The sequence below is a fragment of the Bombus affinis genome, chromosome 2, assembly GCF_024516045.1.
Source record: "Bombus affinis isolate iyBomAffi1 chromosome 2, iyBomAffi1.2, whole genome shotgun sequence".
NCBI lineage: Eukaryota > Metazoa > Arthropoda > Insecta > Hymenoptera > Apidae > Bombus > Bombus affinis.
In genome coordinates this window covers 5,872,100-5,898,864 of record NC_066345.1, presented here as the reverse complement: position 1 = coordinate 5,898,864, position 26,765 = coordinate 5,872,100, and the positions used below count along the sequence as shown (strand labels likewise).

The following is a 26,765-nucleotide window of genomic DNA, read 5'->3' as shown; positions in this document are numbered from 1 at the left end:
TGGTATTGCGTGTGCTTTACACGGAACTGGCGAAGCTAGGAGAACGACGAAAGAGAAACAAACGCTTCGACCTAACACGTTACGCGAAACAAGGATAGGAGTTGAGAACGAGAGAGAAGCTCGTTGAGAAACAAAGAGAAACATATACGATAAAAGTGCGCGTAGAAACGAGACGGAAATGAATGGTACGTGGGAGCAAGGGAGTGAGAGTGCAAGAGAGAACGACGCGGACAGGATCGCAGTGTGCGAGAAGAAGAAAGAGGTCTCTCTCCCCATGATGTACGTATACATCCTGGTCCCTTATTCCCTGTACGTGCAAAGGGGGTTTTGAGAGGCTAGCAACGGTGGAGCCACGACAACGAGCTACAACCACGACGGCGAACACGACTACTACGACACCGCGTGGGGGTTGCACGAAGACCCCCTGGTGGGGTTCTGGCTGGCGACCCCACAGTCCCCCGCTGGAAATGATATCAGTCGCGACTCGGTCGAGGGAGCCCCAGCACGTGCCGTGCCCCTCGCAGAGTGAGCTCAATAGCTTGCTCGATTCTTTACTTGGTGTACGTTCTTCGCGTACGCTTTTTTTCGCGGTGCGCGTTTTCGCTCGAAACTGGTTATTTCGGGGAACACGTAAGGGTGTACGGTGGTTGTGGAAAAGGAAAAAGTGAAAACTTGCCACGGTGTATTTTAACCTACCTCCTCTTATTGGATTGTACTCGTCGATTGATTTCGTTGGTGATATTTTAATCTCACAAGACTTCCCGTAACTTTCATCCTCTCGTACAATCAAAGGTGAGTGAATCCGAAGACAATGGCCTTTGGTTAGGGTGCATCCGTCTACCTACGTGAAATAATTTTTTACGTTTGTCTTTCGCTCACTCCCGACTATCCCTTGTTTAATTTAAGATACGTTTGGCAAATCACTGAGCAACGCCAGCTTGTTTAATGATCTGAATCAATTATCGAGTCGAACCAACGATAGAACTTTTACAAGGGTGAAATGACATTGCGAAACTGTCGATTAGATATTTGCGCTGACTCCGATCGGGCTTAAGTCTTCGTACGACATCTGTAGGCTACTCCATTAAAATTGCAACAGTTTATACCTTTACTCGTACTGTTTATGATAACTCATCGCACATCGGAACGATGCGATGATTCTATTAACTTGTTCCTAATAGCTTCATGAAGCGAATGGTTGTAGTTGATCACATAATTGACTGCGAATGCACTTGTACGACATCTACGATATGTCCTGTTAAAGCTGCAACTCCTTTCCTTCCTTCCTTGTCGTGTCTCGTACTCAAGTCGATAACCTGATCGCACCTTCTCGTTTACAATTTTTTCATGGAATAACGCAGTTTATAAAAAGAAAAGGCGTCTTTGTCACAATCAAACGCATAATTCTATCAAACGTGTAAATTCGTTTAATTACATGTAACAGTATACTGTTGATGTTTCCATTTTGATGGAACGATAAACCTTCTTTTAATATGTTTCAATATTTTCACATTTAACATATGAAAATCGCCTCGATTCTTTTTAGCAATATTATTGTTACGATTTGTTATTTCTTTTTCTCTTTTTTTCGTATATACTCGTATCGAGATCAACACGAATACAATTTCTGTTCAGTTTATTCGTTCTTAAGACCAGAAGATTTTTTAATAAAAGGACAGTCTCATCGTATTAATGCCTCTATATCGGTGCACACGTTCTCGAGACGCGACGACAAGGCGCGGGTATTAATAGAGTCGACGTTGGGACGGGGCACACGGTTTAAACCGACTCTTTGCTCTCTTGATCTTCAGCGTTCTAGAGCGCTCTAACCAGCCACGGGAGATCTTATGCATTCTTGGATACCTTAGTCACGGGAATCAGTGACCTCGATACGTAATTTCAAATAAATCATAATGAATAGGCATTACTGAAATGTGCATTATTTACTCTGAATTTTACAAAATCAGGTATTTACGATTGTTTAACTAAATGAAAAGTTCATCTTATGCTGCATCATATGTGGATGAAACATGGAATATTAGATAGGTAATTAAGTAACAATTATCACAAGGAAACAGTCTGGAAACAACAGTTAAAGCATACAATAAGTGTATTTAATTTTAATTTTTTCACTTCAACTTAAGTAAATGATACTTATTGATTCAAAATTTAGAGTTATTCACATAAAAGCTCTTTTGTTTGATCGAGCCAAAACGCGCTAGATATTAAACGTATCATGTATCATTGGAAGATAGAAAAGAAGAAGAAAAATTGCTTAACAGATTTTCAGCGATAAATGATTTGAATTAAAATATTCTATGTATATTTTACTGTATTAGTAGACTGAACAAATTTAACGCGAAAAGAATTCAATGCCAGTGAAAATTTCTGCTTCTGTTCGCGCTGTTATTTTGGTAGTCTGTTGAGTGGATAGTTTTGGTATGTTTATTATACTTGTATGAGGATACAGATAGTGTGTGCGTATATCGAACATAGGTCGCAGTTATTCGAACGTGAATAAAATTTTCCTTTAAATATCGTAGTAATCGTTGTCGTTAGTAATTTTATTTAATAAGCTGTGTTGCGAGTAATTTTACATAAATAACACAACAGAAGAGCAGCAAATTAATTTTGCGATTAAGATTCTTTCGTTGTAAAAATGTAAAAATCAGACATAAGAAAACGAAGAAGGAATACAAGTTTAATCCTTGTAATTACAGTAATTTAAGCCAAAATCTAAAGGAAAAAGTTATACAATGTTGTATTTTATTTCAACTGTAAATTTTAGGTTTAAATTCAAAGCAATGAAATTTTTAAGCAAGGAACATCCGCTTCTGTACGTAAAACATTGTCTCGATAACTTTATCTTCACAATGTGTACCTATAATGATGATTACACACGCCTGATATCAATCGTTCCTTTATCACAGTGTTATAACATCAAATTGTTAACATTGGGCTCTTCGTAACGAAACTTGTTTTAAATTATCCAAGTAGTATATTTACGTAGTTATATAATTTAAAACAATATCTGAATAACGAAAAAAATCAACATCGGTAAATGAAGAGATTCTTAAAACTGCAATTAGAAAGAGGGAAACACTTACTAGTCACGTATTCTAGTACTTGATAAAAAAGCAAATATACTTACTTATAAAACTTATAAAAACACAGGTTGAACTTTGTTGTTGAGTTACCTTCTTCTCCCATTGTGTACACCTGTTCACTACGTAATCAATGCATATTGTTGAATATGTTTTCCAGTCGTAATACTACGTTAACGTCATTTTGGCTACGAATATTTATTTTGTTGTGATTATCTTTGCTTCTAGCATATTTCTTACAATAATACTAAGTACCATGTGCACACAAACGAGAAAAGCTTTTATGTTATCATATATAATTTATAATTGTTATATGGTAGAAAAATTGATTTTCAGAAATCAAACATATATCATTAATATCTCACACTTATATTGAAATTTTTACCATGTAAGATTGAGATAGATTGATGTGTTTAACAGATGATTAATAGTCTTCGATGTTTATAAACATCGAACGTATTGTTGTATGTTTGTATTCTACAAATGATTTTTCTATTTCTGAAAAATGTTAAAATATCTAGATATTAATTTTTGCGATAAAATCGTTTATCTTTTCATCTACATCTATTTTTGAAAAAATGAGAAATTGTACATTAAATTTAGTTTTGTATTAATAAATTAATCTGTACGGTATGTTTAATGATAAACTGTAGATTACATTTATTTTATTTTGCATTGTCTAGTTGCAACACATGATTGTGTAATAATGCATTACATAATTATATAATATTTTTCAAATGTTCACACCAGACGAATAGCATGATAAATAGTTACTTCAGTTCAATTATTTCATTGTTAATTGTTTCAATATTTTCAATAATATATCTTTGCCATTTTTCTTCTACAACTATGAAATTGTTATATATATACAACTGATAAAGATGATGGGTACATTTATAAAATACCTTTTGTTCTAAATCATTATACCAAAGTGCTTTTATTTTATACATCGGTTTATCATAAGGTTTATGCTATAAGCTAGCATTAAATAAAAAATATCTCTCCATGCTCAGATAGTTATTTCGAAATAAAGCAATTTTTTATTTTTAATTAGAAAGGTAAAAATTACAATCGAATATTGACAACAATTTTCATGATAGAGATATAAAAAATAATCTTCGCAAATTGTAAATAATACGTAAAAAATAATTATTAAATAATCACGTAAATTGTAACGAGCATAAAAATTTAATCTACGGGAAAGATATATCGAATTTAATTAATTTTATAATACCTCAGGACAATCTCAAACTCGATTTTGTTAAAATAAGCGATTGGAACGAAAATCCAAATATCTTCAAATGCAATTTCGAACAGCGAGTTCTACATTTATCACATTCTTGTCCCATAATTTCATTAAACGTTCCATCGTTTAACTGAATGATTGAAATTTCAAATTTGTCGTTTCATAAATAGAAGCAGCTGTAAGTTGGAGAAATGTCTATGTTTTCGTATCGTTAGTTAATGTGTTCTAAATTCTCTACGCGGTCAGAACCAGACGTGTGCTTTTTTCCATGAACAGACGTTTAGACATTTTTCCACGCGGCGACGAACAACGATCTGTGATGACGACTCCCTTGATCGCACAGGGGGTCGTTCTCTCTCCCAATGGTTGACGATTTTTGTGGCCCCCGCGTCTGCTGTTCGGTGACGTAGTTATGTATGTACATGGTTCGAAACGAGAGGGAAAAAGGGTGCATTCGGACGACACACGGCCTAGCCCCTTGCAAATGCGTGACGGGGTCCACCAACGAAATTATGGATCGGGCCTAGGTACCACGCCTGCGCATGACCATCGCTAGATCACTCTGCCCTTCAGCCCACTTTCTACTCCCTTGCCATGTATGAATGTTGAACATGAACACCTAGCCATGCATTCTGCTTATAGATACGTATTTCACTTGCTCTTGCTTGCCTTCTTCGTGCTTTCATTTTGTTACATGAGATATAACATTACATTATACGTTAAATTGTGTATCTTTGTGTCCAATTTGTGATCTCTCTATTTGATATAATTGCATAATTTTCAAGCTAGATTATCCGATTAAACAAGGAAAATACGTAATTCAATCCATTTCCCGTGGTCGTTCTCGGTTCTTCTCCTTGTCTAATCCATATTTTCTCCGTTCTACATAATGCATGAATTTTTTTACTGCAGGTACTCTGTGTTAAGCGTTATCGTAATTTAGATAAAAATTCTTCGTTTTCATCGCCGACTGTTGCATTAGATTCATTATATGTACACATTTTTCAAGATTTGCATACGGTATCTTCTAATTGATTTTTGACGATTATTTTTCAGAATTTTTTGAGTTTTTGAATATTACTCTCAATACCTTTTCTCTTCGGGTCAGGCTTCTTTGATTCATTTCGTGATCCCGACATTAAATATTCATTCAAATATTCATTTTGATTTTCTATCTTTGATGATCCACTTTCTATTTTTTTGTTCATGTATGTACATTATACGTACGTCCGTAAAAGTACGTATATTTTAAATCGTTGCTTAAATTGTATTGGCTAATGACCGTATCACTTCACCGAGGTATTTTCGTATTTCAATTACTTTAATAAGAAAAATAATGAAATAAACTTTTTCCACTTCATTAAACTGAAAGCAAATCTTAATTTGTACAATTCAATTAAATTAATGCAATTGCTTTTCTAATTAGCTTTTATACGATTATTTCAATTAAAATAATTTAAATATTACTTTCACTCTTGTATTTTTATTTTATATTTTATATTTTATGTTCCTCATAGCTACTGGTTTGTATTTCATGAGAGAAAAATAATTACTTGTGCAACATATATATTTACTATAAACATTAATGAGCATATTAACAGTAATGAAAATATTTAGACAACAAGTTTTGCATTGACTTGAATGTATCGCATTATATTCTAATTACTAGTAAACAAACTAAATTTGTTCTGTAATATAATAGATCGCTTAAATTAGTTAGTAAAAAGTGCAAACTATTTCAATAATTCATTGAACTTATAATTTAAATATTAGCTGTGAATATTTATCAAATCAGATTTTTATTAAATCGTTATCTTTATATTATACTTTATATTATAATAAATATATTTTACAGAATTAAGTAACCATTGCAATCGAAAAATTGTTTATAATTGCCTATTTCTAAGTTAATATTTTATTATGAAATAATATTTACAACAATATTTACAATTAACTAAACAAATTCAATATATATGATAATAATTTAAGATACAAACTTGTCTTCCAAATTATTTTAATGCATAGACGTTTTCATTAGTTATTACACATAATTTGTTTTACCTTCACATTATATGTATAATTAGTCTTAAAATTAAATTCATGTCTTCTAATGTATGAAATAAATACATGTGTAAAGAAGAGTGCCAAGATGGGCGTCGGAAACCTTTTACGTCATTCTTGTTACTATATAAAACAACAACGAATTTTATCAGATTTTATCAGATGCATTTCATTTTCAAAATTCTGTGAATCAATTTGAATTCACACAAAATCGATAAATTTGCTTTTAAATTATTATTTCATAAAATCTATTAAAAAGTCTGCTACTCTTAAGCCCAGTACATTGCTACTCGAACATTATTCCAAATCGACCATGGTAGTGCCGACAAATTATTCTCGGCGTTGATCATTGTAGGTGGACTTCCGATTTCGCAAACTCGTTAACTGCACGAACATTCTGCAGTGGTTAGATGTTTAAACATCAACACTACTTCGTTACGGGTACAGCTATAAGATACCAATTATTACGTAAATATTACATTGATATAAACAATTAAAGTGATTCTGTGAAACATTTTAGTGAAATTAATACATCATGAGAATCATTGCGCGTTTCAAATACGCTAAGATATCTTGCTCCTATTGATTGCTAATTGCGTGTCATTCGGTTTATATTTATACTTTCGTTCTTGGAGGATTTCCGAAGGAGTATTAATATAAAGGCAAATAAATATGTGCAGTAGTAGAGTGTAGTCATAGAGAAGAATAGGAGAAAAAATTTATTGGAATAATGTTTACAGAGATTATATAATGAAACAGTATGCTAGGAAAAAACTATAATAGTAAATAGATCTTATAATTAATTTGCAAGTTACACAAGAGCATAAATGTTTACTTTATATTTAGTAATAATTTAGTAATATTTGTATTGCTTTTATATAGAACAATGTTTAGGTAATTTAATGTTACACAGCCGTTCTACATTAATTATTCTATTACATATAGTAAACATTTAGCAAATTATACATTTGTGCAAAAAGTAGTTTCTATCATTAATAATCCTGAAGCAAATTTAAGATTCAATTAAAATTGAATAATTGCACAAGGAAACACAAGCATCTTTTTTTACACAGGTATAAAAACCATTATTAATGAATAAACTACTAGATCATTATGACATTTTTTTTGATAGTTTTTATTCTATAAATATTGTTTTATCTAATGCATGATCTTTGAAGAATTTATAGTTTCTCCAGGACAGCGAAACCATTTGGTTTTGCTAGGCGTGCTCTAGATATTGTAATAAAAGCGAAGAATGTTTCTTTCTAATTCAGTCAATTTCCTAATTTATTAAATGTTCAATTACACTGAATAATGTTAGTGATAGACAGATTATGCCATAAATTTGTGCCGCTATATCTTTATCTATCTTAATCTACGAATTTCTTTTATAAATGTAGCACATTTTTCTTAGTTTATTTGTTTGAAATTTATGTAAGCAAAGAGCCCTTCGTATAGCGAATACTTCTGCATAGTGAAGCGTTATAAGTAGAAATACGTATTTCTCTTCAATGTTTGATCTATGCATTTTAAAAATGTATCGAAAAATGCTGTAAGAAACACTTGTGCACTTTACAAAAAAGAAATCATGTTATTCTTTGTCTGTGACATAGGATTTCAATATCTTCAGAACTAAAATTTCCTTTAAATGATTAAAAATTTATAAGGTTCGTAACCTTTATTCAGCAAGAAAAACAGAAATGTTTTCATTAAGGAAATATTCGAAATTTTAAGTATGTTAAAGCCAATAATTTTTAGATATTGAAAAAAATTGAAGAAGTCATTTCTGACAGTACATTTATTATAGTGACAGCATTACAGTGTATGCATCAAGTTACAAAGATTTTATATATATATATATTTGTATATATTATTAATAAAAAGGTAATCTAGAAAACAATTTGCAATAAGAATATAATAAATTCGCTAAAAAACAAAATAGTACAGAACCTTAGAATTAGAAGATAATTCAACGTTTTAACAGAATTTCAAGATGTGCTTGAAATAATTTAAATTTTTATATTTCGATACAATGTTTGGCATAGATGCGCACCGAGCGTGGGTCTTAATTCGTGGTACAAATGAAGTCAGGCAAATTCCATGGCTCAAAATAAGATGAAAATCAAGTATAACAAAGTTTGCATTGGAAGCTTTATTTCTGAGAAAATCGAGTTTGAAAACTTGTCAAATACTTGTGCATTTTATTAATTTCCGATTAGACGATTACGAGTTGACAATTAGCAGAGGGTTATACTACGTGCAAAAATAAGTGAAAAATATAGAACAACGTCCTCTTGTTTGAAACCTCGTTGTTGAGAAAAGTGAAGTTTGAAAATTTGTCAAATACGCGTGGGCTGAGTAAATAATTCTACATTAAATACACGTATATTCAAATTACTTTCTCCAACACAAACTTTATTTTATACCTTCGAATTATTTTCGCGTGTAGAATAACTTAAAGCTGATTTTCTTGAAAATGAAATCTCCAGCGCAATTTTGTTATTCTTAATTTTCGTCTTATTTTGAACCACAGAATGTTCCATAATTTCATTTGTACATGAATTTAGATTCACGTTGTATAAAATATAAATTAATGTTACTTCTGTTTTCATTTCTTAATGTGTCATAAAATAGAATCTCAAGAGATACCTCTCTTTGTTTTTGTACAGAATGAATATTTGTACAGTAAAATTAATGCTTGCTAATTGGACAGAACATGTCTGAATTTGATTGCAAGCGTTGTAAGTATGATAGTAAGAAATGTATGATTCAAAACGTCCTCGATTTATTGTATATGCTTGCTAAATTCAACAGAGTTGCTTATTACATAAGAAAATTGTATTATTTTGATGTTTCGACAGAAAGAATTTATATATCACATTTGAGCAACAACTGTTAGCCAACATCTGCTTTATCTGTAGACCTAATTTCTTAACTATAGAAGTACTCAAAGCCAAGATTCTTAGCTATTTTGTTTATATAATTATAAGATATAATAATGCTGGAAAGTGTGTCCATTGATTTTTCTTTAAGAATTGGAAATGCAGTTCAGGTTTCATGTCGCTAATTTTTATGTGAAAAGTGGAATAATAATATAAATATTCACTCGTGAATTATACAATCTGTATTATAGAAATTATATAGAATCTGTATAGAATTAATCTGTATTGTTAGATTATTATAAAGGGTAAATATCAAGAAATTTGTTCGCTCGAGATACAGAATATCATATTCGAGTTTATAAAAACTTCTTGTACAAACATCATAAAATAACGTGATCGTTACGTTAAATAATAAGTTTCCCCAACTTTGCAATAATTTTGCAAATACTGAGCAGATTGTAATTGGTCTAATTAAAATCTTAATGTCCAATGCATTTGATGATATATATATGATTTATGAAAATTAATGTAATTAACGTTTGTATCATTTCATCCTAGAAATATTATTTTGGGCAAAATTGTTATGAAATCTGTTTAAAAAATTCTATTCATTTAATTATTATCAATGAACAGTACATTTTGTAGTAGAAAAGAATGCAAAAGTTTCAAAAGGTGATTTATATTTATCTAACGAATAAATGTGTGACTGTGGTATGTTTGACAGTGAACACTGAACGCGTCATAACAATGGGTGAGAAAACATTCAACCTAACTTGGAACAATCACCTAGCGAACTTGTCTGGATTGTTTGAAGGACTCTATAAGAGTGGTTCCTTGACTGATACAACGTTAGCTTGTCAAGGTGGAATGTTAAGGGCACATAGACTGGTCTTGGCAGCATGCAGTCCTTATTTTGAAAGAGTTTTCAAAGAACACTATGGTGAACAGCCAATTCTTATTTTAAAAGGTAAGCTTAAAAAGTAAAAGTTAGTTTAACAATCGCAATTCTCTAAAATATATGACCTTTTCTTACGTATTGATATCAGTCAATTCACTTTTAACGTAGTAGCGTCGAACAACAAAATTTAATGCTGAATTACAGCGTTATAATCATTCGATTTTAATGACGAGACTGATCGCTATGATTTCTGATTAAAATTCTATAAAACGTGCAATAATGTCTGTTTTGAAGTATAATTAAGTATATCAGGGTTGCATTTTTTCATTTCCTTTAACGCTGTGAATAATATAGCATAGCATAGAATAACATTGAACGTTGAAGAAGTACAACGTTGAACAATTTTTGCGTAACAAAGTACTTTGAAAAATATTTCTATCGATACACATAAACGGTTTTCTTAATAAATTGATTTCTTACATGAAATTTAAGATACTGTACAATGGTTTTACTTCAATCGCGTAAAGTAGACGAAGAAATCGATGTCTAGTAAACAATATATATTCATACTAGATGCGAGTATGTAAATATTGTGTGAGCTTCGCACGACAGTAGGTGTGCAAATTTATTTAAATTTATGTAGATGCAGTAGATATTGATATGGCTTCTACTTATTTACACCGTATCCCGTAGGTGTCGCGGTTGAAGAAATGGAATGTCTTTTGGATTTTATGTACCGTGGTTCGATCGATGTCGCTGAAGAACATTTGCCATCTTTGATTAAAACTGCCACAGATCTAGAGATTCGTGGTCTTTCCGGTGACCAGAGAAATCAAGAAAATAGTCGTAGCCCTTATACGAGAGTGGAGACGCGGATGCAACGGTGTCACATAGAGGCGAGAGTTCATACAACGGAGTACATGAAGGAACCGTCCGTGATACCATTTTTACCAAAACAGTCTTCCATAGATTCATTAGAGGATCACATCAAGGTGGAAGAAATTGAGGTGGAAGACGATCCGATGGTGATCGATGGGCACGAGGATACGTTCGATGAACCTTTGCGATCGTCGGAAACGCAAATTGTAAGTCCAAATGATATAATTAAAATAATAGAGAAAATGTGAAACAGTCAAGTTATCGTAGTGCATAAAATGTACGTGCACGTATGTAATTAGTCACGCAAATCTACATATACCTGAATCGAACTATGTTAGTTCTAGAAACATATTTTATCACGAAATTATTTATACTTATACAAGTATATCGATAAGAAGTTACCTTGAATTCAATCGCTATATTAATGTATCTGTAAAAAGAATGTAAAAAACTAGAACATTAACTTACAAATACCGTGAGATAAAATTACATCAGAGATTACAAAACTTTTAATTTTATCAATGCCAAGAAGAAGATAGCGGGCCATTATTGATGAGGGTGGGGGGATCGATGCAAACGGTACCACTTCCAACATTTGCTGTGATGTAAGATTTGTTGCTTACTCTTTGTCGAATGACCTCGTTGAAATCATCTCAACTGTTTCAAGCATATCCTATTTTATCAGGAATAAGAAATTAAGACAAGCCATAAAAAAAAAAAGAAAAAAATGGAGGTGACCTCGAAATCTTCGAAAAACCTCCACGTGCAAAAAAATTATTACTGTCATATTACAAGTCTCTCGATACCATAGAACGTTCGTGAACAATATTTTTCCATATCTATAAGAAGAAAAGAGATATTTACGGTGATTAAAGTTATTGTCCCACCTTGTATTATTTATACATAAGGTGTCTCCGAAATCGTTGCACAAGCGGTGCACTCGGGTGGTGATTCTACACGCGAAAATAAATCGACGAAGAAAGAATAACGTTTTTGCGTTTAAGACTTCGTTTTCGAGTAAAATGAGCTCGAAAGTCCGTCAGATGCACGCGTGCCAATTCTAAGTTTCCAGGCATTCGACTTGTCTTTCTGCTCGCGTTGGTAATAATTTAATTAGACAAGCAGACTTATACATGCAGCAACGCGTCAACATTTTGAACGCTTGTTACGTCAATAAAATAATTTTTAAAAATTAATGCTCTTATCCTTATTTCTGAAACCGTCGCTAATACGGAGACCGTAGAAATAAGATAGCAGCAATAATAGAAAGCAAATCATAACATTGTTCATGTTTATAAATATAAACACGAGCAGAAAGAGAAGTCGGATACCTCGAAGCTCACAATTAGTATACGTACACCTGACGGATCTTCGAACTTATTTTCCTTGGGAACAAAGTCTTGGACGAACAAATGTTATTCTTTTTTTTCTTCGACTCATTTTTATACGTAGAATCATCCGACCGCTTGTGCTATGATTTCGGAGACATCGTGCACGTATAATGTAAATGAATTACTATGAGAAAGAGAAAGAAGATTCTTTTTAAATATTAATGTCAACTAAATGTTGCATTATCCTTGAAACACGTGTAAGATTAATTGCGTATTAACAATTGCGCAAACAAAATGTCATTCCGTGGCAAGAGATTTTAACGATGGGCGATTTATCATAAATAAAGAAAAATCGAGATAGTACAATTTTCAAATAGAATATATTCTTTATTCTTTGTTCTTTATCAATACATTTCAATGCCATCTAATTAAGATTAAATGAACTATTATCAATAAAAGGAGGAAAACCGAAATTTCCGTTTACCTGTTCCAATGATTAAAAATAGCAAATGTTATATTCGTTCCACTGACAAATTAATGACATTTGTATAAAAATTTCAGAAACTGTTTATTTTAAATTGTGTACGTTTTTAACATGATTGATCCTGTCGCTATAGGTTTTATATGTGAAACGTCTAATGTATACAAAAGGTTTTAGAAAACATAGATACAAAAATCACTAGTTTCTGATTAGTTTCTGGACAGTGTAAATACAGTGCATTAGCCAATAGTCAAGTAACTATTGCGTGTTACCTTAAACTTATCAACCGAATCATTTAAATTTTTTAGTTGTTACCAAATGACACAAAATAAACGCAGTACTAGCATTATACGGGGTGAGTCATTTAAGTGTTTAAGTTTTTTTAGCTTGGTGTCGATAATATTTTAAGCACGCAATAAATCGAAAAAATTTTCAAAGATTCTTTATAAAATTACATACTTACTTATATCGAAAAACTATTAATTCAATAGATATTTTAACTTTTATCTTGTAAAACTTGTCGTAGGGAAAACGTAAGACACTATACTACTTTTGCACTTGCTTTTATTATATTTTATACGATAAATTTTACAAGATGAAAGTCAAAACATCTACCAACTAACACTTTCTCCATAAAAATAGGTTAATAACTTTATATAGAGAATCTCGCTATGTATTCTTTTATAGAGAATCGGCTAATGTATTAAAAAATATACGTGTCCGTTTAAAAAGTCAAAGTTGACCTCTACATGATCTTTACGCACTTACCTACGGAAGAACTAATAACGTCGAAATACACCCACCTTCAAATAATTTAATTTTCACCTGAAACATTTTTCGATATACCTAATTATTAGTATCGAAAATATTTCAACTTAAACTTTTAGGTGATTTGCCCTATGTAATCATAGATAAACACATGACGCCATTCATTAGAAGAAAGCAGAATTTTGTTGTTTTGACATTGCAGCGTTTATATACGTTTGTATGGTTATTTTTCAGGTTACAGTTTATTCTTGCGCGAAATTTCGAAATAATAGACGTTTCTTTCATGCACGATAAAGTGAGTAGTAACATTAGATACAAACAACTTGTATCAGGAAAACTTTTCCAATTGCAAGTACATAAATAGGATAATATCGAGCGAGATATTATTGTACTTACATGTATTTACTTTTAACCGAGACTGAAACGTTGAAAAGTAATTACTATATTAACTGTTTCTAAGAATGTGGAAGATTGAGATCTGTTAGTAATTATATATAAATAGTGATAGTAGCTCATTCGCAGAGGAAAAAGTTTTGCAAGCAAAGTTGGATTTATAGATAATAATTGAGCGATAAGCAATGAGGAAACAGGAAATCATGTAATTTTCAGACTAGTGATTTTTCCATGGATGTTTGCTAAGACTTTCTTGCGTATTTTAATGAATGCTACACGCGCTTCAAGTTTGAACGCGTCAGCTCTGTATATTTATATGGGGAAATATCAAGGATTTCTAATGTTAAGAATTAAGAATATTCATGAGTAAGAACAGATTGAGCAATGCGTTTTTTAAATATAGTATAGCAAGTTCACTAGTTTTATATAAGATCTGTTTATGTATGTACATAATCGAGCCTATTACCTCTAGCAATTCTGTCAAATATTTTATTTATCTGGTCTGTCTAAAATTCTTTGGTTTCTTATCTAAAGAAATCTTGTAGATTTGTTTCTGCATTCTGCTATTTGTTTAATAATTATTCACAGTTGGATTACCAAATACGGGTTAGGTAAAGGAAGGCTCAATACGTATTCTACTAATTTTTTATATAGATGATGTCATACTGTAATTCTGTTATATCGTAAAAGAAGTATTTAATTAAAAAAAAAAAAAAAATATCCTTTCCTAGACGTAAGTGACGGATCTATGTATTTTGTTATAGGCAAGATTTATCATCGTCATCTGTCTGGTAATTCGATGAGAATTCCTAATAAAATATTTATACTGTTAACTTTTTTTCAGAGAGATGAAAGTGTCGCCTTCGAGCACAAGTCGACTGTTGCGATACATAGTTTATTGTTCAGATTGAATTTTTCTTTGAAATATTCAGAAACAAGCTTCATCTACCTGAAAAAATTTGTCTTCATTCTTTTAACGATCGACCTACGTGAAATGTATGCCATTTGTTCATAGAAAATCTACAGGTGAATTGAATGCTGTCAGCTAACTTGAAATTTTTGCAATTTCTCCTTTAGAATATTCGCTCGTTATAGCTAGCACGAGCAACGCTTTCATAAGATTCTTTGAAATGCATACAGCAGCAGAAAGTGACCTTTACGTTTAACCTAATACATTCACGCTCTTACGAGCGTAGAATACTTATGACTGGCATCTTAATTTTTTGTAATTTCTTTGCATGACTTAGAGACGTATGCCACCGCCAATGTACAAGCGAGAGACAAGATTTAAAGGTCAGAAAAGGGTCTCGGTGGGACGTTCAACGAGAAACAATGATGTATTAGAATTTAGATCAAAGGAGCGTATAGCTTCGAAGGAAGAGTCTACGAGGGAGAGCTACGAAGACTCGTCGAACACGGTTAAGTCCGAACCAAATTTTAACAACACATCTGCAGATCCTACGGTACCGGATATACAGATGAACGACGACTTACAAGAACGAGATGAAAGTCTGGTATGAGAAGATGATCACAATTGAAATTGCTTTTATGTTCAAGATCGGTTGATCGGTATAACAAAGATTGGTATTTGTATTTGGTATTTCGATATCTCTTAACGTATGAACACTTTATTCATAAGAATTAGGCAGAATCGGCACTATCATTTCGCGAATATGCATTCTGGTAATATATATCAATTTGTTGCACTTAAATCTAATTATTACTACCGTTCTTGTAAGTTAGGAATCGTCTTCATCGCAGGCAATGATTTTCATTACACCGTCATTTTATTTTTAGGAATCGTCAAAGAACATGGATGACAGTCCAAGATTAACTATCAAGAAGAAGGGCGATAATCTTACGAAGAGGTCAGGACTAAACGAAGGAAAAGAAACCAGACCGATACAGCCAAAGTCTGAAAAAGCGCAATACAAACCTTTCTCTTGCGACCTCTGTACTTTAGCCTTTACGAGAGCTTCTCATTTGGCCAGACACAGAAGAGTTCATACGGGTGAACGACCATTTGCCTGTAGCATTTGTCCCCGAATGTTTGCCAGACAGGACAAATTGAAGCAGCATTTGGACTCGCACTTACAATGGCCAAAAAGGAAGAATAGCTTGTCAAGTTCGAGTTGTCAATCAGCACCGTCGGCGGTGGTAAAGGGGAAAAGGGGTAGACCGAGAAAGGTTAGACGTGTTTACATAATATCGTAATCACGTTGTAATCAATTTCGATTTCTAAATGCTCTCGCAGATGGCCTTTGTTCCTCTTATTTTCATTTCAACTTTCTTCCTTCCTTTAACATTTAGATTTCTTCTTATTTTAATGTCAAATAATAATTCTTTCTTTTTACAATTAATTCCTTTTTTTAGCCTGAATATTCTAGAGTTCTTTTTATTCGTGATAACATGTACATATTATTTTTTGCATTTCCATTTTCCATCCTTACAGATCCTATTTTCCTGGAAATTCGTTCAAAAATATTTTAACCAGCGAGAGTTTGAGCGAGTAGGCAACGGTATAAATGCAGATACTAATACTATAAATATGTGGCAGGTAAATTTAGAACAGTCCGCCATGGAAGAAATTCTGAAATTTGGCGAATTCAGTTCTCTACTAAACAAATCCCATTCCGCGAATGCGACGAGCAAAAATGAAGATTTCGCATCCATTGAAAACGAAAGAAAAATGAAGGAACAGGAAGAATATATCGCGGAAGAAGGGAACGAAGATAAAGATAAAGATGCTAACAGAGATAAAGACAATTATGGTTGTCAGGTCGAAAACGGTCAAGATATAGTTTAAATAATTTTTTCTTTACTTTCTCCCGTACTTTTACAAAAAGTATTTTTCTATGGGTAGGAAATCATACAGCTACGGAGTGACGGAAATTACCGAGCATTTTCGATCAACGATTCGAAACAGGTACTTTTCTTGATTTCTCTTTATCAAACGTTCACTAGCGTGAGAATAAACATAAAAGCTAGAAATTTATTAGCATACTTTTAGATACTATGATTAGTAATCTTTTTTATTTGATTTCTAGTTGAACAAAATTTTATGTGCAATAATTCTTGATTTTCGATGTTCGTTCTTCTGCAAAGAAAATTTGCATTCTTTGAACTAGCGAAGTAAATTAGTAAGGTCGTAAATTGGTTACAAGTTATATTTCATATTTATATACATAAGATAAATACGCAACGATATGTATTAGAGACATTTTCACTATATACAACGCTAATTAGAAACTATGGTTTCAAAATGAAACGCTAATGGAATGAAACTGATTGTTGTGAGACCATTGTTACTCTTATACGGGAATTCCACTTACTTATTTCGTTTTTATATATTCGTTAACATTATGCTGCTGTGAAAGTAGCTGAGACGATATCGAGATTTACGCAATTCGTATAAATGAAACGTGTACAACACGTTTATTTGAATTACTGGTTGAACGTATAAGAGAATTAGATTATTACACGTATGATGAGTCATTCAAAATTCGTGTGACGATTAACAGACGAGCATATGAAGATAATTTCTATAAATAGGCATTCAATAAATAGTATATATAAAAAATATACATTCGACTCAATACTGAGCGCATTAAAACATACTTTTTGAAAGGACAACATTTATAACTAACATCAGAAATAACGTACAGGATCATACGAACGATTTAATTACCAAAATTTACGATTAATTTTTCTCCACAAAAATACGATGTAACTTTGTCATATTAAATTCGAGTTCCACGTTTTCTACATCTTACGTGTCCCCTTTGAATCTCGTCGTAGATGCGAATCAACCTTATAACGAATCTTACCAAATAATTTTACCACAACTTACGTATTTATTTATTAAGGTTTGCGGTATTCTTGTTATAGATTAAATAGAAATTTGTTCGAAAGAGTACCTGAAGCACCTATGTTAGATTCGAGACTAACTGATGGTGGACACAGGCCATGTAGGAAAATAATAAACAATCCTTATCTCTCATTTTCCGAGATGGTTGTTTAGGTACTGATAAGTCGAATTCTACGACGATTTACTGTCGTATACACAATATTTCTATCGTAAGATTAGGAGGAGAAATTTATGTTGAAAACTCGACCAAATTACTTAAGCTGCGAGACTGTGGTATGGTTTGCATTGTGAAACTGTTTAACTGATTGAAGCCTAAGTTACAGAATTTGTTCACCTTCTTAGGATACGAAGATAATTATTAATTTAGGGGAATATGTATGTAAATATGTATCGTCTTATCTATGTATTTTCTGATATGCATAAATCGTTTCGGTATTCCTGCTATATTTTTCGGTATTCTACTATATATGTATACGTGCGATATACATATAAGATCATTGAAATAATTTTACAATATTTAAAGGGGCCCAACAGAAATTCTATTGAGCTTATATTATTTCGATCGTCGCGTTAGCCAAGTTAATATATTTATATTTTGAACATTTGCCTTTAAATGTAGGCCTAACAATGGTTGGATCTATTTAAATGCCTAAAAAAAAGAAAAAAAAAGCTCTTAAATGTTCATCGTATTATGAAGAGTAAAGCAACATTTTTTTTGTTAAATTTTTGTGCAAATATGATACGCCGATAAAATTGTCGTTGAAATTAATTCGGAAAGATATATTTCTCTGAATTTATAATTATGAGACGTAGGCAGTTAAATGTACGACAGTGCAAACTACTTACATCTATGTAGATGAGGCTCAACGATTCTCAGAGCCGAAAAAGAAATGTAGCTTTGAATATTTTGTTATACATGCGATTATAAATACGTCAAGTACAAATGTCCAAATATTAGAATATACGTGTGCGTAAGTGTGCGTGCCTGTCGTACTATAAAAGAAGAAAGAAATACCAGTATGTGTATAGCGTTCAAGAATTATTGGCGAGTGCAATCTTTTCTTTTTTTGTGTTCAATCGAACGATACTTGTTAATCCGTTTCTGTTCCTTTCTCCGACCAAAAGTTTAGCTTCTTAAGGAATTCTCGATTGATTAACATTTTTTGTGTTTTTGTTTTCGTAATTTTATAAGTAGATATATAATTGTGCTTACATTCGGTGGTTCTAGATGAAATAATTCGATGCTTAAAATATGGAAGAATATGCGTTTGTATGTAGCGGTACTGCTATTTATCCGCATAGATTTGTCATTTGTTTATCTAATTTCATGTTAGCAAAGTATCATTTCGTTCATCTCTTCCCTTCTTATAAATCAATAAGAAATGGCAAATTATCGATTCCATGTTTTAAGCGTAAAATAGAAAAAGGAAGAATCAGACAGTTATGAAAATTGTATCGAATTATTTATTTTCATCGATTTCACGAAAGCCGGTTTCGCTCGAGTTCTACAGCGATATAGAACAATGTATTGCGTAGCGTACGTGGTGCCATCCGAATTGTATCTTCCTGTAACATCAGTTGTTGTTGTTGTACGAATTGTATTTTGTTTCGTTAAATTCTTGTTGCTCGACCTACCAGTGTTACACCTCCTGCATTATAACTTTTATTACGGCGATGTGCAATTATTTTAGCGATATGACTGTTTGGTCTGCCGCGGCAAATAACGAGTGTATTTGGTGCAATTACAGCGTCCAGAAGGTCGTACGCGAGTCTTCATATCTTACAGTGTATATTGTGTAGCATGTGTAAATAAATTTTAAAGCCAATGTTTATTCCAATTGATACCTTCTTCTTCTAATTTGTTTTAATATTTTGAAATACTATTAAACTTCTTTTGTCAATTTCTGAAGCGATATCTGTTTAAAGACACACACACATATATATATACATGTAACAATAAGTAAGACAGCTGAAGCAGTTACAATAGCGAACGATTATCAGCAACCTGGCATACTCTTTTTTTTCACATATCCTACGATTATGTGTTTTAGAACTATTTGCACTCACTTACAGCTATATGTTAATATTTTTCGTTGTCTCTTTAAATTAGTTTCACATACACACGTGTGTACCTACATGGAAAATACGAATATTTGTAGAGGGCAGAACAGATGAAAGTTAGAAATTTCTTTCTAGCTAAATGCAATATGTTGTAATTTATTATATGTAATTTATTATAATATTAATTAGTAAGAAATCTTCATATCAAATATGTTACATATTCTGTAATTACGTATGTTGCGATCGACTTGAAACTGAAAATACGTGGAATTTGTCATGATCCGTTGCAGCAACATGCTCTTACTGTACATAACAATATTTCCGATATCTCACCATAAATACTACTTAAATTGAAGAATATGTGTTCTGTAAAATAATTTTTTAAGGTCGTAATAAAATATTGCCAGTTCTTAAATGTAAATAAGAATAATTAGAGAAATGGCTGAAATCATTTTTGTAGGAATATTTCTTAATTCGTTTGATTAGATGCACTCACGTATCACTACACTTTCTAAATAAGAAACTAAACATTTTGTTACACTGACACACTCCCAAAATTACAGTGTATGCAGGCTATACATATTTAATTTCTCATATGATAATTATATTTTATGCGACGTGTAAACGTAATACGAGCGTAACTTTAGTAAATTCTCTTCGAAGAACTATAAATGTATAAATAGACAGGGGTAAAGTACTAGCATACCCTATGAATAAAAGTAAGACAGAAGATGTTCTATAAACACAGGCTCATAAATACTTTATTACTGAAAGCTATAACAAAAACACAAAATGACAAGAAAATAATTTCTGGGTTGATATAATAGCAAAACTAATCTCAACAACGAGCAGGTTAAGGTCATCAAACTTTTTGATGCCTAGATTATCAGATACCACGTTATCGGATTTTAACTTGTGGAGCAAACGCGTATCCAGCAATAATTAAGATAAAAGATTCGTAATGCATTTGCTGAAATTAAAGGAAATTCGTATCGTGATAGATTTAATTTATTACAGATGTGAATCTTATTTAATAATAAAATTTAGTAACGGGCAATACACGAAAATACTCTATAGGACGAAAAACTAATCCAGTGTTATTTTACACTTCTGCGTGTAATTTTTTGATAAATCATAAATTAATGAATCTTTATTTATGGAATATTTTCCTTCTATTATTACTCGTGGAATATTCCGATACTATTATATGGAAAAAAGAACGTGGGATATTTGACGTGGTTGGAAATTAGGTAGAAACTAGCATCAAAAGAGCATTATTCCTCTTGTTACTCGCAAGTATCATTATATTCCCGGACATACAATATATTTTTACAAATACGTTTTCTCGTTTATACACAGACTTTTTCAAGGATCAGGTGGGAAAATTACGGATATATCTTTCCGTTTAGCATAATCATACACCTTCTCTCTGCCACGATTTACGATGGTTACATAGTGTCAAACTGCATATTAATGTCTTTATATCCGATGCAACAAACGAAAAAGAGAAAAACAGTGTTATGACGATGAATCGTCTAAGTTCGAGATCGGCCTCGAGAGATATTGCAGCTATAATGTTCAATCGGTGAACGCAATCTTAGTGAATTAGCATTTTTCTAACATCGATTTACTTTAAAGTGGTTTTCTTTCTTTCTTTAACTAGTCTTACATTAAGTTACAACGACGACATCGAAAGCATAATACTCTTTGTCTTTCTTTCTTTCACCCTATTTCTTATTCTATTGATTGCACTCATGTAACTGCGTCGAAGAGGAAACGCGCGACGTTTCCGGAAAACGCTCCTCTTTAGTAAAAAAAAAAAAAAAAGAAAAGACAATTATAAATTTTCTGCAGACATTATTTACGTCACATTACGCTTAGCTAAATTTTATTATCGCGATCACTCTGTCCTTATTATTATCCTTTGAATGTTATCTATTATACATCCATACTACATTCTCCAAGGTGGAACCGATGAAAATTATCCGCAATAATGTATACATAATTTTGACATCTTGTCATGACACAGTCCCGCGCAAAATTATATTATTAAAATATTATTAAAATAAATAATAACACTTAGTTCGTGTTGCGGAAAATTCATAAAACTCGTACTTTCGAAATATGTTGTTCCTATTGTTATTGAAACGTTCCATGTTTTAATGATTCGATGAGTACTTTTTACTAATATAATTGAATAAATAAAAATCTTAGTACGTTATACGACAATTTCGGAACGATTATTTATTTTTTGCTCTTATCTTTTCATCGACTCAACCAATTCGATCCTTTATCTTTAAAATTATTCTAAATCTCTTAAGCGATAACAAGTTACCAGCTATTTTCAGTTAACACCGTTTTACTGTTAGACTACGTCCATTTCACTTGTACACACAAACGTATGTGACAGGCTATTTCTGTTTCTCGAGACAAATTCGATCTGGACGATCCCTAGTATTAGCTTCTCCTGTTTTCCATTCTTCGCAACTTCGCGCACCTTTATCATCGAAATCGATCGATTGGTAAAGCTACCTTGCACCGGCGTTATTATCCTCAAAGCTATTTTCCTTCGACAAATTAGTGTAATATATATTAGGTCTTAATACACGAAATGTCCAATGATTAAAAAATCGGCAAACTTCAATCACATATGAAAGAGAAGATTTTCGAAGATGCGAATATTTGATGGAAACGAAAAGTTTAGAAAATTGATAAAATACGAAATTGAATGTAAAGTCTCGTGTAATACGGTCGAATAGAATTTGTTAAAATGACAAGATATTTACATAGATATGGGGAACATGATAATCTCCAAAATAATAAAACTCTCTTTCTTTAGAATTACATGCACTTTATGAAGTTTGGATTTCACGTAAATTAGAATTCGCCAAAGGAAAATAGAAAACCAATTTGCCCGCTCTGTGTATGTTACACACGTTAAGGCTGCAATAAAAACGTCTTGGTTACAATGCTTTATGCGCGTTATTCGGATAGGTAAGCAAACATACAAGTTCATTAATGGTTACGTGTACGATAAATATCTTAGATATAAACAGTGATATTTATCGGTTATCAACTATATAACGCAATAATGCCTATCGCGAGAACTGAAATTTTCCAAAGAAATCAATCATTGTTTAAGTTGACTTACAATACAACCATTCTTTCCATTACTTGTTTTATTTATACATATGATCATAAGCTGGGCAGGCTCTTGCGCATAACGTTGCAACACGTTAATGTGCTGCTGACGTACAATTGTAATTTGACCATCAATTCCTGTACGTGGCAGTTCCGTTGAATACTACTAATAATAGTACTAACATTGCATATTTTATACCGCGATTTCTTCGCCTTTTCATAATAAATAACATGCAATAGAATTCGTGAAATTAATTAATCGTTCGCCAATTAATTAAATCATTAAAATAATTGAAATACGTAAAATCTATGTATCGTAAATTAAATCGCATTTCGATTATATTCGTTTGTAACATCAGGTGCACAGTTCAAAGTACTGAGTAAGAGATTGCCACGTACAGGGACAGCTATGAAATGCGTACTTTAGTAGTATTCGGATTCTTGAATGATCAGAATCGAAATCATATGTATGAAACAGAAATCGTTCGAGTAATTAGAAATTGCGAGCTGCTTGTGTGTTACTAGTAACAAGAACATGCCTTAAATTTTAAATCTTATTGTCGTATAAAATGCATATATCTTTTGACATATCTTCAAGTGAATTTTACACCCCAATCATATAATAAAATGCTTTATGTGCTCGATACTTATCGATACTTTGTGCGATACAACGATGTTTTTATTCTGTATTTACTTTCAACTATCATACGCCTCTTGCATTTCTCGCGATTTATGTCTAATAGGATAACCTTATGAGGCGACTCGATTATTATTCGCACAGTCCTTGTACAGTGTACAAATAGTATGTGATATCGTAACTAGAATGAAACAAAAGTGGAATTAGAAAATCGTAATCGATGCGAATAATCGCGATTATCGTAATTTTCAATTTAGTTTGAACGCATCGTTCTTATAAAAGTGAAGGGTTTCGTTAACCTGGAATGTGCGTTTGTACGCTCGAGGCAATTTTCACGCTTTCAACATGAACACACGAACGCATGCATACACATACTCATGTATACGCACATAAACGTACACGCTCACGAGTGTGTGAATATTGTCGATATATCGACAAATTCTCCAATAATATCATTGTAGACTCTGCTAATTTGCGTTCGAATAATTAATCTTTCGGCTGGTAATATTGCTTCCTTTTAAACAACGTGAATTTTACACCTGGCTATTTGCAATTTGTCGATTCATCATGTGCAATTCATACTTTCAAATTTATTTCGAAGATTTCGTAACTTTGGTACGTTATGAAAATTCTCTTAATTTTAATTCGTGACACGAAAAGTAAACGTTTGACGTACAATTATCTTATTCGCGTGTAGTTATAAAGAAGTAAACGTGTCAATATACCTGTTCTTGAGTTGTACCGAACTATGTATGTATGTATGTACGTATGTATGTATGTATGTAAACACTACGCTTTTTATTTTCTTATCTGTATATTACTATAATTTGCAATAGCTGTTATGCTTTAGAAATTTATATCGAGTGAGTGTTTAGATAACGCTATTGATTAAAGCGAACAATTGATAATTTCAATTCTTTTTACTCGGTATGAATTATGATATGATTGCATTTGTTGACATAAACCCGTGTGCGTCTCTCACATACACAGGTAACAGTGTGGAAAATTAAAACTACGATTAGAGTTACGTATATGTATGTGATATTTGTAACTTAAGAGAGAGATTACTTCTCCTTTTTGTAAGAAATCGAATCTTTTAAAAGCGTTCCCACTTATTTCTCTTTATTTTCACAGAGGAACACATACTCGACCGCTTTGTAGACGTAAACTGAAAATAATTGTCGAATGGTTATTACAAAGTTTCTATATCTGCCGCCGTTTGTTGTTCTAGCTACGGAAGTAACACATATCGATACATTCTGTCACATTAAACATTATAATTATATTGAACGACCCCTTCCTTTCTGTTTATTCTCTGAACTGCTTTTTTAACAAAACCATATATTATTCCAAAACAAGATAACTAACGTTAGACGTAAATGTAACATTACGGTGTAAAATAACCGATTATTAAACTGTTCGTGAGCTAATCGGGTAGATCTACACAACTTACGATTTTGTTAATATGAATCACAAAGGTGATCGTTTTGGTAACAAGAAATACAGTTTTCGTTCTTCTACTTCACAGGTATCTCTGGATAATATTTACCTAGGAGTAATATTACTACAGTCGCGATCATAGTTATTTGAATAATGAGAATTTCGTTACGTTCATCGGTTAGTAACGAAATTAATAAAAATCTTGTATAACTATATCGTTAACAATACTTCTCCTCACCATTATACATAGTATGCTTCTTGTTTTACGTACAACGAGGTGTCATTTGGTGGTAACGTACATAATTTACAATAAAGCTAACAAGGAGACATTGCCACCACAAGCAAATGACACGTTATACACGTTATACGGATTTAGTATTCACTATTTATTGATTACACAGTTCTTTGATTTATACAAACCATGAACGCCTTATGTCCGTTAAAGAGTACCATTTAAGTTTCCCCTTTTTCTTTCGCTTTTCATTCCCTCGGTCATATTCTGTTTTCGTCTTTCTATTCTTCTTAATGCTTCGCATTTGTCATAACCATATCTACGGATAGTAATTAGATATTAAAATTTTAATAATAAAGAAACAAAAGAAACAAAAGATGCAGGCGATGGATTGGAACACATTTTCCCTTTTAATGGTATTATACTATACATAGACTATATACCGACTATAATCATTATTTCTTCATTTTTATACTTAACTCTAACTTTTACTCTATATTCTACATACGTGTAGTTACTATCACACTGCGTGTGATATTTATGCAAACTCGTATTTTTCTCAAGGCAAATAAAGCAATGGAACCTAAGCGGAAATTTGTTTTCCTTCTTGAACGTTATAATAGATGGTAAGCTTTGCTTATCCGTGCTACACATTTGCATGCTATGCGCATCTCTTGCATTTTTCCACTTTTCAATTTCCCATAAATGGAGAAAAATCCGCGGTCTAGTTATCATAATGATTCATTTACCAGAGCCATTGTGCTTTTTTAAATCGGAGTTTAGGCTATTCTCAATACGTCTTTAAATAGCGATTTTGTATGTACTTTTTAATCCGAGAACTTTCGAAAAATTCTTCAGCGTATGCTCTTCATTGGATACTTGTTTAAAATACGTAATAAACAGACTTAAAGTAATACGTAACAAAAAATGTAAAATGGTAGTGATAACTCATTCTCTGGATACATTTGTGTTTATTATTTATAAGGGGGAGTTTTCAATTCTTCGAGGGAATGTTTATTACTCTATATATTATTTTGAATTCAAAAACAACGCATTGTAGACGAAAATAGCATTAATACCGAATACTTAACACGTTTCTCTTTTTTTTTTTTCTTGGTGTGTGTATTAACGCAGTTTTAACCTCCGCGAGGAGATTATTCTTCTAACACGTTCGTGGCCGATAACTTTACAGAAATCCTAAAGTAGAAGACCGACAGTTTCTGCAATTAGGGCAAGGGCAAAAATTTGATAAGTTTGTTTTCGAATATGCATCATAACTTGTATCGCTTTAATTTAAACAAACATAAAAACTTCTTCTTTGCTTAGGGTCATTGATAATTGAT

The 26,765-nt window shown here is 32.1% G+C and overlaps 2 protein-coding genes across 10 annotated transcripts in view; one reads left to right on the top strand and one right to left on the bottom strand.

The window, feature by feature from the left end:
* The first annotated feature begins 194 nt into the window (after positions 1-194).
* On the top strand, positions 195-21,809 carry LOC126928718 (protein tramtrack, beta isoform-like). 5 transcript variants are annotated; one of them, XM_050744417.1, is made up of 6 exons: positions 195-792; positions 10,018-10,260; positions 10,885-11,276; positions 15,291-15,557; positions 15,841-16,230; positions 16,601-21,809. In XM_050744417.1, exons 2-6 carry the CDS (start codon positions 10,041-10,043, stop codon positions 16,847-16,849), a joined length of 1,518 nt encoding a protein of 505 aa, XP_050600374.1. In that variant the 5' UTR covers positions 195-792; positions 10,018-10,040; the 3' UTR covers positions 16,850-21,809. The 5 variants fall into 5 exon arrangements, with proteins under 5 accessions (XP_050600374.1, XP_050600375.1, XP_050600372.1 ...); XM_050744418.1 differs by lacking the exon at positions 195-792 and adding an exon at positions 6,774-6,879 and having other exon boundaries at positions 15,291-15,461; XM_050744415.1 differs by lacking the exon at positions 195-792 and adding an exon at positions 6,774-6,879 and having other exon boundaries at positions 15,291-15,506.
* LOC126928711 (probable G-protein coupled receptor CG31760) overlaps positions 21,247-26,765 on the bottom strand; it is a 70,267-nt gene continuing 64,748 nt past the window's right edge. For 3 of the 5 annotated variants that reach the window (XM_050744400.1, XM_050744403.1, XM_050744404.1), the window contains exon 18: positions 21,247-26,765. The gene's annotated coding sequence lies outside the window, so the exon portion shown is untranslated. The other 2 variants (XM_050744402.1, XM_050744401.1) reach the window with 2 other exon arrangements.